Source organism: Lutra lutra, chromosome 14 (assembly GCF_902655055.1).
Source record: "Lutra lutra chromosome 14, mLutLut1.2, whole genome shotgun sequence".
Taxonomy (NCBI): Eukaryota; Metazoa; Chordata; class Mammalia; order Carnivora; family Mustelidae; genus Lutra; species Lutra lutra.
Window position 1 is genome coordinate 7,327,007 of NC_062291.1, and position 12,454 is coordinate 7,339,460.

The 12,454-nt window shown below is 47.4% G+C and overlaps 1 protein-coding gene across 1 annotated transcript in view; it reads left to right on the forward strand.

Moving 5' to 3' along the window:
• Positions 1-9,333: 9,333 nt before the first annotated feature.
• The window catches only part of LOC125085046 (translation initiation factor IF-2-like), a gene marked incomplete at its 3' end in the record, with an annotated part of 39,293 nt that continues 36,172 nt past the window's right edge, over positions 9,334-12,454 (forward strand). Inside the window, exon 1 of the mRNA XM_047703173.1 lies at positions 9,334-10,462. Coding sequence (XP_047559129.1) covers positions 9,497-10,462 — 966 coding nt within the window. The remainder of the gene's footprint in view (positions 10,463-12,454) is intronic.

Below are 12,454 nucleotides of genomic sequence, written 5' to 3' on the forward strand. Positions count from 1 at the left end.
GGAGTGTTCTCTCTCTCTCTCTCTCTCTTTAAGATTTCACTTATTTATCTGACACAGAGAGACAGAGAGAGAGTGCAAGCAAGGGGAGTAGTGAGCATAGGGACAGGGAGAAGCAGGCTTTCTTCTGAGCAAGGAGCCTGTCATGAGGTTCAATCCCAAGGCCCAGGATCAGGACCTGAGCCGAAGGTAAGTGCTTAACTGCCTGAGCCACCCAGACACCCCGAGGGTTGGAGTCTTAACTGACTGCACCAACCAGGTGTCCCAAGGAGGCTTTATTTAGAGGTCATGGAATTGAGGACAAACCAGCAAAAAGACTGAGAGGAAAGAAAAACTAAGGTATAGGATCAAAACCAGGGAAGTCATGTGAAGAAAGTGTTTCAAGGAGAAGGTGCTCAGCAGTGCGAAATGCTGCTTTAGGTCAGATCAATGAGTCCTGAGAACTGGCGTTGGTTATAGCAATAAAGAAGTCAGTGGGGAGCTTCCCCAAGAGCAGTTTTGGTGGGGCAGTGGGGGCAAACGTTTAATTTAAGGGAGTTAAGGAGAGAACAAGAGGAGCAGAACTGAACACAGCAAATATAGATAACTAGTTTAAGGAGGGTTCTGTAAAAAAGAAAGACATGGCAGAAATAGGGTCAAGAAAGTGTTTTTAAAAGGTGGGAGTACTTTCACCATGTTTTTAATACTGAAGGAATCCATCAGCAGAGTGGGAAATCCATCATGCAGAACACAATGAGAGAATTGTTAGAGAAATGCCTTTTGGTTGGCAAAGGGAGCAGAGCTGGGTGTAAGGGTGGAGGCACAGGAGAAAAGGCAGATGCTGGTCAGTGGGTAGGTGAGGGAGTGGCTATACTTTGGTTTCTATATGCTTTTTGGAAATGAAATAAAATTTCTGGTTAACATATTTCTTTTATAAATACAAAGATAGCCATGGCAGAGGTACTGACCCTGGGATGAAAAGAGTATCTTTATAATCTGAAAAGTCTGCACATTGCTAATGATGTCACCATGAACAGTGAGACGATGGTGTACTAATATTCCAAGATAGCCCAGTGGCTTTTCTCCTAAATAATTCTTTCTGACACCATTATCTGGACATTTTAAAGTGTTTTCCGTACAAGTCTATTAAAATAACCCCACGATAATTAGTTCTTTTTATCTACACATCAGCCAGTTGTTAGTTTAGATCTTTGAGTCAGAAAGTTTTTCTTGCTATCTCTTTTTTCTCAAAGTGTGTTACATTCCTGTTTCTTGGGCATTAGTATGTGTAGTCTAGTCTATTTCAAAAGTTGGTAATATATGGCTATTGATTGTTCCAGTCATTCAATTTGGAATCTATAGCTACTTTCCAGTTCAAGGTATTAAATGTGGGAACATGGGATAATGGGCCATTTGCTGAATTGTGGGTACTGATGCTCATACTGCAAATGGGAAAGGATAATTCTAAAATGTTTAAACAATGTTAGGAAAAGGCTTTTTGTTTGTTCATTGGTTGAAAAAAAAAGTTCTAAGTAGAGTGCTCTGTTTTTTGAGTGGAATCACTGAAAGTCAGGATTGAAAAACTCTAAAAAATCACCTGGTCTCATCATTCATTTGATTCTTATGCTCCCTTATAATCCCCCCCACTCCCCGCCTGCTGAGTGGTGGCCTGTCCTTAGCTCCATCACCAAGGAAGTGACTACTTTATTCCTCTACGTCATAGAAATTCATCAACAAAAACACATTAGTAGCTTTCTATTCAAAATTACTTTTTGGAACAGTCAAGAGATTTTCCAGTTGTTACTCAAAAAACACAAATCAGAATTAGGCTCTTTTATGTAGATACAAAATGGGATGTGCAGATGGCATACATATCTTGTGGAGTAGGGGGAGGTGCAGAGAATCCTCAGCTAATCCTGGTCTGAAGTGCTAGTCCTTTCATAGGTGAGTGTACATACGGGTATACGGAGTCTGAGCTGTAGGGTGCTATCCCAAAGGAAGGCTATCTTCATTTTCTTTCTTTCTTTTTTTCAAGATTTTACTTCTTTATATGATGAGAGAGGGAGAGAGAGAGATTGTGTGCGTGCGTGTGTGTGTGTGTGTGTGTGTGTGTGTGTGCACGCATGCGCACAAGCAGGGGGAGGCACAGGCAGTGGTAGAGGGAGAAGCAGACTCCCCACCAAGTAGGAACTAGCCCCATGTGGGCTGAAGGAAGATGCTTAACCGAATGAGCCACCCAGGCACCCTATACCTTCAATTTCTTCCATAACCTTGACAGTGCTATAGACACTTCTCTTGTCTCTGCCTTAGTACAAGATATCCATATTGCTACATTCAAAATCCCACCCTCCTGTGTCATAATTGTGGTCAGAAGTTTGAACTGATGATCATTAACGTTTAGTAAGATAACTGGACACCACTACACATCTTTTTTTTTTTTCTCTTGAAATCACATCATGTAGAGTGAAGAGAAAGCTTATTTCAGTTTAGTTGAATTTGATGTTTTGCTTTGTTTTATTCTACATGGTTAGAATTAATTCCGACTGATACAGATTTTTCCATTTATGACATGAACCTCGGGGCAGGAAAGTTGATGAAAAAATGATTTCACTGAGGAGAGAGACACAAATCGAGCACAGGATTTTTAAGGCAGTGAAACTATTCCATCTGATTGGACAAGGGTGGATACTAGTCATTACACATTTGTCAAAACTCATCAGATGTGGGCGCCTGGGTGGCTCAGTGGGTTAAGCCTCTGCCTCGGTTCAGGTCATGATCTCAGATTCCTGGGATGGAGCCCCACATCGGGCTCTCTGCTCAGCAGGGAGACTGCTTCTCCCCCGCGCTCTCTGCCTGTCTCTCTGTCTGCCTGTGGTCTCTGTCAAATAAATAAATAAAATAAAAAAAATCTCATCAGATGTATAACACACAAAAAACAAACCCTAATATCAACTATGGGCTTTGGGTGTTAATGATGTATCGATGTTGGTTCACTGATTATAACAAATACACCATTCTAGTAGGGGATGTTGATTATTCAGGAGGCCGTGCGGGTTGATGGGAGGGGTATAGGGGAACTGTATTTTCCACTCCATTGTGTTGTGAACCTAAAACTACTCTATTAAAAAATAATTCTGCAAACCTTTCAGATACAAACATAGGTTTTTGAAGAACTAGAACCTCTCATTTCCAAAAGTGTTCTCTTGTCATTAAAAACCTTAGAGCCATTCTTGATAAATTAGTAAATTGCTATACATGGCAATTAAAATAGTACAATGAAGGCATTTGAAAAGAGGACTTCTTTGATAAATAATTTTGTACGGCGAAGAATCACGCTAATTTAGTGGTATGATAAGCCCAGGGATGTCTGGGAAAAAGCACCACAGTCTAGGAGCATGAGATTTTAAGACATTTTAAAAACAGAACCTGAAAATTGGGGAAAAGATTGTCTCAAGTAATTGTAAAGTTATCTTTAAAATAACTGAATATTTTCTCTGTGTTTTCTGACTGTTTTATAACCCAGTGGCAATTGCAGCCTTGTAAAAATTGGTAGTGTTTTCTAAGAAATTGTAATTGATTTTATTTTTTTAAAGATTTATTTGTTTATGGGGGGGGGCAGAGGGATTGGGAGAGAGAACCCCAAGCAGACTCCATGCTGAGCACAGTGTGTGATTGGAGGCTCCATTCAAAGACCCTGAGATCATGACCTGAGCTGAAATCAAGAGTCAGATGCTTAACTGAGCCACCCAGGTATCCCTGTTGATTTTATTCTATAGCAATATAGTGAATCCTTGGGATCATGGAAGAAAGGAGAGGCATAAATGACCCATTTCATTCTTGGGGGACTAGAAGAGTCCCAAGGATGTCATAATGTGGTGGGTCATCCTGCTTCTGTGGGGGACTGTGGATAGTCACAAACAATGAGAATACCACTGGGATTCCAACCTTAAGAGGAATCATGTAAAAGGTACTTATAGTGCCTTGAGGAGTATATGCTATGTTCCTCTTTTATTTATTTTTTTTCAGAGAAGAGCATGAGTTTTATGTCAGATTCTAAATGCAAGATACACATCCTGCTCAAGTAGAAGGAGAAGATCCTTAAAGTCTGTATCTATGAGAGATCGTCAGAAGTTCCTAAACAGGAGAAACAAAATAACATAAAATGGAAGCCAGCAAGTATGTGATTCTGTTAAGGCCAAATGGAATCCAAATCTGAATCAAGATGTTGGCCAGTAAGAGAAGTCAAGGCACAGGAGGTAGGGAACCTACACAATAGAAACCAGACTCTAGGGCTGGAGGGAATGGGGAAGAGGAGCCGTAGGGCAGCAGTCTGGGGGCAAGCGTGAACGTGAGCCTCGGAAAACAAGCAGCAGCACCGAGCAAGGACGAGGCAACTGGCTGGACTCAATATGCATATGATACTGATCTCGGGAAAAAAACAACTGGATCTGGAAAAAAATGAAACTTCTTGAGATTCTAATTACTGCATGGGAACACACTGACAGGTGGGAACTCAGTTGGGGCCAGCACAGAAACACCTCCAGCCATCACCAATGGCTACCAGTGTCCTTCCCTGCCTTTGCCTCCCTCCCTCACTGTCTCCATGACCTTGGCCCTCTCTACTTCCTGTAACATTCATCTTCACATCGTGAGAACATCTGCGGTGGTCGCCCTCACACACTGTGCCCTGGATCATACGCAGAGTGGACTGCAGTGAGAGCTGGACCAAAGTCAGATAGTCCCAATGTGCAGGCCAGTGACATAGAACTTTGGGATTATGTGAAGTCTTTGGCATTATAGACATTAGGTGGGAGAGTGAAATTGGCAAAATAATGATTCTCATTTTCCCAGTTATCACATTTAATAGATTTCCCCTGTGATCGCATCATATATTAACTTCTAATATAATGCCATGTGTTTGTTACGAAAAGAAAGTTTTGTGCAAACTGCATATATCTCCGGGTAAACTCCTTCAGAAATGGAAATAATTCTAACGGGCTCAAGTTTATCAGCTTTAATGCTATTAAGTGAAAATACGTGAGCATGTCACAGCTGAGTAAATATTAAAGAAAACCAGTGAATGCTTTATATATATAACTAAGAGCAAGCCACAGGCCAGCCAAGGTCTTTCATTTTAATTTCTTTTAATCCTTATCCCTTGTCAAAAGAACAGGAGATGTCCTCAGTAAAATTCAAGAAATCCTATCACCAAGCCAAAATTCCCTTCATAACTAAGTTACAGGTGGAAATTCACTTTTTAAAAAATTGCCATTGGCAGGTTGTTAACACAGCAGTACTATCTGCAAATACATTTGTTTAAACACAACAGACTGCCTCTACTCAGCAGGCTCATTAATCACAATTCAGCTTGCTATCAGGAGTGAAAATTACTGATGGTATTAAATTTCCACCCCATTACCTTGACTTCCATTTGGAACCACACATCAATGATTTCCTTCACTAGAAGTCACGAGTTCACCAAGCCAAAAAATCATCAAGAAAACACAATACATTTGATGGTATCTTGGAAACCTACAGACCCAGTGCAAAGTCTCTTAAGCATTATAGTAATCTGCTCAAGACCATTCTCACACCATTGCTTCAACAACCTTGGGTGTAGACATTTCAAATAGTGTTTGAGAAAAAAACAAAATGCTTAAAGTAATGAATTTCCAGTAATGGGTTTCAACCAATCCTCTGACAAGTCTGTTACTGTCCTCAGTCTTTTTGATAGTTCCCAAATACACCTCTGTTTAAGGAACTGGAATCCCTCACCTTAATGAAAGGTTGTCAGTTTCTTCTTACTGCCTTCTCCAGGAATGTTCCTGTCCAATGACCCTATTTCCCAGATGTCCACAGGAAACGTTCGGGGGTACCCAATCCAGGATTGGTTCTGAGACAGATATCTTCTGAGAGAAATTGAGATTGTAAGAAATAGTAACCAATACATCAACCAATTCATCAACTATTGTTCATGGGAACTGAGATAGCCACTAAAGAGAATACAGTATAAGAAGACAGAGTCTTCTGAAACCTTACCGTCTAGATGTCTATAATACATGTAGGTGCAGCAAAAGCTAACTCTTAATACGGAATAGCAGATTGTTCATGCTAAATAAGTATCATGGGTGGGAACAGCAATAAGGCTCTAGAAAACTCACTCTAGAACACGGGATGAGATGGGCCATCCTCTCAGAGAAGGGAGAGGTATGGGGTACAAAGGATGGGAAGGGAAACAAAGGGATAGAAAGGGATGGGGAATCATTTGTTTTTGAGAACTAAATGGAGAGATACTGCAACAAATATCAGTTTGGTTTTGTGTGTGCTGTCAGTGTGTCTATATTTCAAAAACGAGTAAGATTAACCTTAAGCACATTTTGACACTATTCATTTTAAAACTTGGGGTGCCTGGGTGGCTCAGTGGGTTAAAGCCTCTGCCTTTGGCTCAGGTCATGATCCCAGGGTCCTGGAATCGAGCCCAGTGTCAGGCTCTCTGCTCAGCAGGGAACCTGCTTCCACCTCTCTCTCTCTGCCTGTCACTCTCCCTACTTGTGATCTTTGTCTGTCAAATAAATAAATAAAATCTTTAAACAATTTTTAAAAATAAATAAATAAAAATAAAAGCTAAACCACACGAGTCATCCTCGGGACACATAGGCTGATTCTGTTTGGCTCCATTAAGAATCATGGGGAAAAGAGTCATGGCTAGCCCTAGTGGAATTACTATCTACACTAAGATTGTTCCTCCAGGCTAACCCCCTCCCATAATCTGTCCCAACCAAATCAATGACAAATTCTCATTGTTTGTAATAAGGGCCTTGTATCGATTAGCTTCATAGCTGGCCTTGCCCCTTCTCAGATTAATAGATCTGGGAGGCCCATAAATTCTTCAATTTCCAAAGTGATGTCACTTTTAAGATACCTTAGTTCCAGAAAATTAGGTCCATCCAGTCCAGACGTGGCTGGTAAATCATAAATTACATAAACTACAAAAGGCAAATTGTTGCTATTTCCAGTATCTGAATACAACCATGTCTTCTTGAAGGGAAGGGTCATTCCTGACCAGCATCTCTTCCATTTTCTTTCTTTCTTCTTTCTTTCTTTCTTTCTTTCTTTCTTTCTTTCTTTCTTTCTTTCTTTCTTTCTCTTTAGATTTTATTTGTTTACTTGGGAAGAGCACATGCATGAGCGGTGGGAGGGGCAGCAGGAAAGGGAGAGAGAGAATGTCAAGGCTCCACATTCAGTGCAGAGGCAAGGCAGGGCTTAATCTCATGACCCTGACAGCATGATCTGAGTCGAAATCAAGAGTTGGAGCTCAATTGACTGAGCCACCCAGGCGTTTCCCCCACCCCTTCCCTTTCTACTAAGAATTGAAGGGAGTAGCACTCACTGTTGATTTGTGTAACATTTTGCTCATTCCCTGTAGACTTTCAGGGTTGTCAGTCAAGGGTCTTGTTCCCTCCCTCCAAGCTAAATTCTAGAAGGAATTTGAATTTTGATAGGAAGGACAAAGGACTACAAGCAATTGGCATTGATGGGTCCAATGGCAGTGTCCTGGGAAAGACTCTGTTTGGTGCCCCTGAAAGCTGTCCTCATGAACTTGCCTTCCTGGAAGCATGAACAGTGAAATCTTCCTTGGTACTATAAGCACGTCTACATTTTCGTCATTTGCTATTTTTTCTTGAAAAGTTTAGCAGGAGCTGGTTTTTCTTTCAACCAATGAGGATTAGTGTTGGCACTTTCTTTCCTCTGTCACAACTTCCAGCCACAGCGTTCAAAGTGGAAAAGTTCAAACTGAGTGTCATCGTGGAACTCTGCTGCAAGCAAGGATGACATCACTGGTACTTGAACAACGCTGGTTTCAGTGTTGTTGATTTTAGGGAAAGCAAAGGTACACAAAGAGGCAGGGGGAGAGGACAAATGGAGCAGTCTGTTCACAAAGGAACAACCCCCCCACACACACTCGTAACAATTAACGCTAAGACAGATCTCGGTAGACGTCATTAGGCATGCATTTGGGTGCACCATATCTCGTGCAAAACACCAACACTTTCTAATTTCACTTGCTTGTTACTTCCTGGGTTTGATAACCAGGAAGACAATAGCTATTGGACCCCCGCACTGGAGTTCTGTGACCCCTTACTTCCTTCCAGCCACTGACCACTCAAATTGTTCTGCAGGAACAAATCTAGAAGGACTCTAACTACAGACCGTGGTTGCTGCCCTTGATTTCAAAAGCACTAGAGGACCTGAGATTTTGTAATAAGAAAATGTATAACCTAAACTTTTTTTCCCTAACCTTTTTTTTTAAAACCAGAACAAAAAATCACCGGGATTTTTTAAATAACATAATCCCACAAAGTATGTGTTAGCAATAAAACCAAACGTGGTGCAGAGATGAGGAATCTTGAAAAAAAAAAAAAAAAACAACTCCATTGGATTGGACAAGAGAAAAGCTTTAGCAGAATTGGGAGAGATCACATTTATATAAGGGACAAAAGGAAATGGGAGGATAGAAAATAGAGGTTTGGCAAAGAAAAGAGGAAGCGTGAAAAAGTAGCTGGAAGGGTCCAACAAAAATTCCAAGTTGCTGAAGAGGAAGAGGACTGACGTGGCTCAGAAGGGCCCTGCACCTGGCTGAATGCTCTGTTGTCCCTGGTTCAAATTCTTACCATCTTTTAAACCAGGACCCTGAATGTTCATTTTGCACAGGCCCCTCAAATAATGAAAGTGCTCAGAAAGGTATAACACACTATGTGTTGGCTGATCAATGTTCCCCAAACATGTGTACACCCTAATCCCCAAAACTTGTGAGTTTGTTACCCTATTGGCAAAAAGGACTTTGCAGATGTGATTAAGAATTTTGGGGTCTGGTGCCCACCTACCTACCCAATAAACAAGCTCTGTCTCCTGAAAATTTAAAAAAAAAATTTTTTTTTTGAGGTGGATAGATTATCCTGGATTATCTGGGTGGGCCCTGTGTAATCACAGGGGTCTTTATGAGAGGGAGGCAGTAGAGTCAGGGTCAGCAAGAGAAAGAATATAACAGTGGAAGCCGAGGGAGTGAAGATGTGACAGTGTGGTGTACAGTTATGAGCTGTAAGGAACGCAGGTGGCTTCTAGAAGCTGGGAAAGGCAAGGAAACATTGTCCCCTAAAGCCTTTAGGAGATGCAGCCCTGCTACTCTAATTCGGACTTTTGATTTTCAGAACTCTAAGATAATGTCTTGTTTACACTACTAAATGTGTGGTCGTTTGTTACAGAAGCACTGGGAGTCTAATACACACCGCATACGTGTAAGCCGGTGTATTGCTAGTTTTCTAGAAATCAAGGCTATTAATAAAACGAATAGCAGCTGTCAGTTGAACTTCCTTTGTGCTGGCGCCATCCTAAGCCCTTTATGTACAGTCTAATGCAATCCTAAAACAGGGTTTGGGTCGGGGATTATTCACGACGAATAGACTGAGGCTCGCGGAGGTTAAGGAACCTTCGTCCGTCTGAAGCCCCATGAGAAACTGGGATGTTTCGGAGGCGGGGGCGGAGCCAGGCCGCAGCCCTCCCAGATCGTCCGAGCGCTCGTTCCCACCCCACAGGTTATGATCAACTCCGGGACTCGTCCCCTTCTTCCGCGCGCGGTCCGCTCCGCAGGGAGTGGGAGCGGACCGAGAAGGGGACCGCGTCCACGCCTGCGGCTGTGAAGTCGAAGAGGAGCCGAGGCCGCCTCGACGAGTGGCCGGTGCTTAGCGAGGCCCCGTCGGGCGCCGGATGCCGCGGCCGCCGCAGGAGACGCAGAACGCGCCCCGGCTCGCAGTGGAAGGCCCCGCGGGCGCGTCCCGGAGTCCTCGGGCTGTGCGGCGTCGGGGACCGGCCACCTAGGCCTGACCCCCGGCCGGGATTCCAGGAGGCACCACCGAGGAGGGGTTGGCGCGGCGGCCGGCCGAGGGGGCCGGAGCCCCTCCCGCAGCGCCTCTTGTTTTGGAGCCTCGCGTGGTCCTGTCCCACTGGCCGCCGCGGGGGAGGCGGAGCGGCCGCCGCTGCAGCTCCAGGGCTACCCTCGCCGCCGGCCCTGCCCCCCAGCAGGAGGTGGGCCCGCGGCCGCGCAGGGACCACAACTCCCACAAGGCCCCGCGCTCGGCGGGGGCGTGGCCGGGGCGTAGGGGAAGCTGGGGGCGGGGCAGCCTGGGAGATGAAGTGGGGGCTCCCGGCTCTCCGGCCTCACTCGCAGCTGCCGGGAGCCGGGGAGGGCGTCCCCTGCGTCCGCACGGCGCGGACCTCTGACCCTGGAGCCTCTCAGCCGCCGGGAGCCATCCCCTTGGGTCGTCGCCCCGGCCGTCCACCCTTCCCGGCCCCGAGGGGCCCAGCCGGCCGCGCTGTGGGGAGATGTCAGCATGAGCCGGGGGGCCCGGCGGGCCGGCGCCGGGCGGGGGCAGCCGAAGTGCAGCTGCTGGTCACCCTGAGCTTCCTCCCGCGCGTCGTCGAGGCCCAGGTGAGCCCAGGGCGTGCGGGGCGGGGCCGCGGGGCCGCGGCTTCCAGGCTCCCCACCCCACCGCCGGCCCCGCCCCCCCGCAGGAGGCGGGCCCACGGGCGCCCAGGGACTACAACTGCCACAAGGCCCGGCGCTCGGCGGGGGCGTGGCCGGGTCGAAGGGGAAGCCGGGGGCGGGGCAGCCTGGGAGATGAAGTGGGGGCGCCCGGCTCTCCGGCCTCACTCGCAGTAGCCCGGAGCTAGGGAGGGCGTCCCCTGCGTCCGCTCGGCCTGGACTTCTGACCCTGGAGCCCTTCAACCGCCGGGAGTCGTCCCCTTGGGTCGTCGCCCGGGCCGCCCACAGTTCCCCGGCCCCGAGGGGCCCAGCCGGCCGCGCTGTGGGGAGAGGTCAGCATGAACCGGGGGGCCTGGCGGTGGGCGGCCGCAGTGTAGCTGCTGGTCACCCTGAGCTTCCTCCCGCCGCGTCGTGAGGCCCAGGTGAGGCGAGGGCCGGCGGGGCGGGGCCGCTGGGCCGGACGCGGTGCTGGCGGCGACCGGGCCGCGGCGGGGGCGCGGGCAGGGCCGGGCTGGACCCGCAGGAGGTTTGGGAACCGCGCGGGCGGGGGCCGTGACCCGAAGCGCCGCGTCCGGGGGCGCCTGCGAGATGCGCGCGGTGACTGCCGGGCGGCGACGCTCGTGGGGCCGGCGGCAGGATGAGGGCGGCGGTGACCATTCCCGGAGGCGTTTCCGCTTCTCTTTCTGGTTTGTGGGGCGGCGGGGCATGTGCGGGAGACCGGGCGGGAGTGGGGACGCCGTCCGCTGTGTGGGGAGGGACGCGCGGACTGGGGGAGCTCGACCCTCACCGGGGGTTCCCCGCGTCCCGCAGGAGTGCCGCGGGCGGGGAGGGACGCCAGACTCCGCGTCCTGGAGCTCTTGGGCTGGAGAGCCCCCTGCTGCGCCCCGGCACTGCCGTCCCTCGTTCTCGGGGCGGCCGAGTTCTCGCCGGCTGAGCGGGTCTGCGGGGTCCGGGTGGCCTGAGGGGCAAGCTCGCGGACACTGCGGGTCGGTGGCGGTTGACGTGGGGAGAGTAGGTCGGCCCGGGGGGCGCCTCGTGACACCTTCAGGACAGAGTGCGCTGGAGGTCGAGGGTGTGGGAAGCCAGAGCCTTTGCCCCGAGAACCCCGTTCGCTGCTTTCCTGCAGCAGCAGGTGCGGCTGTGCCCGGTCGCCCCTGCTGCGAGGCGGCGGAGCCGCTGGGAGGGCAGGTGTCTTGGTGGCTCGAGGGCGAGGGAGATGCTGTTTGAAGCGGTAGGTGCTCCCTGCTGAGCACGGCTGAAGCCGTGAGTGCAACCGTGTAAACGTGCATTTCTGACTTTGTTCACACACTTTCCTCCTGGCGTTATGGTGTCGTGCACTAAATCCCAGAAGGCATGAACATTATATTTGTGTGGATATTTTTTAAATGAATGATTTGGTAAAAATCAAAGGGGCAGACTTTCGGCTTCGTTATTGGTGAGCGTGTTAAAAATGCAGATTCTCTGGCCCCGTTGCCACCTGTGCTGATTTAGTGGCTCTGGATGGGACCCAGCGATCAGCAATTTTAAACAGGCCTTGTTTGTAAGGAACTGCAACGCAGTTATCCTCTGAACTACCTTGTGAGCCCTGCTTAGATAACACTGAACGAATGGAAATCTGGAAATCTTCTAAAAAGTAAATTTTTCAAATTGTCTTTAGCAAAATTATCTTCTAGCGGTGATAGTTTTGGGGTATACATTTAGATGTTTTTCTAAAAGGAGACTTTTCTCATTTTTTTCTTTTTATAGCCTATGTTAATTGTATACTTTGTCATCAATCTGGAAACTTCACTTTAGGTTTTTCTCATCTAATTACATGTGTTACTGTTTTATAATTGCACATTTACTTTTATTATATCCAAATGAATATGTATCATTTTATCATGTCCAAATGAATACATATAGTTCAAAAATTAAAGGTTGGTGCATATTCAAAGGAAC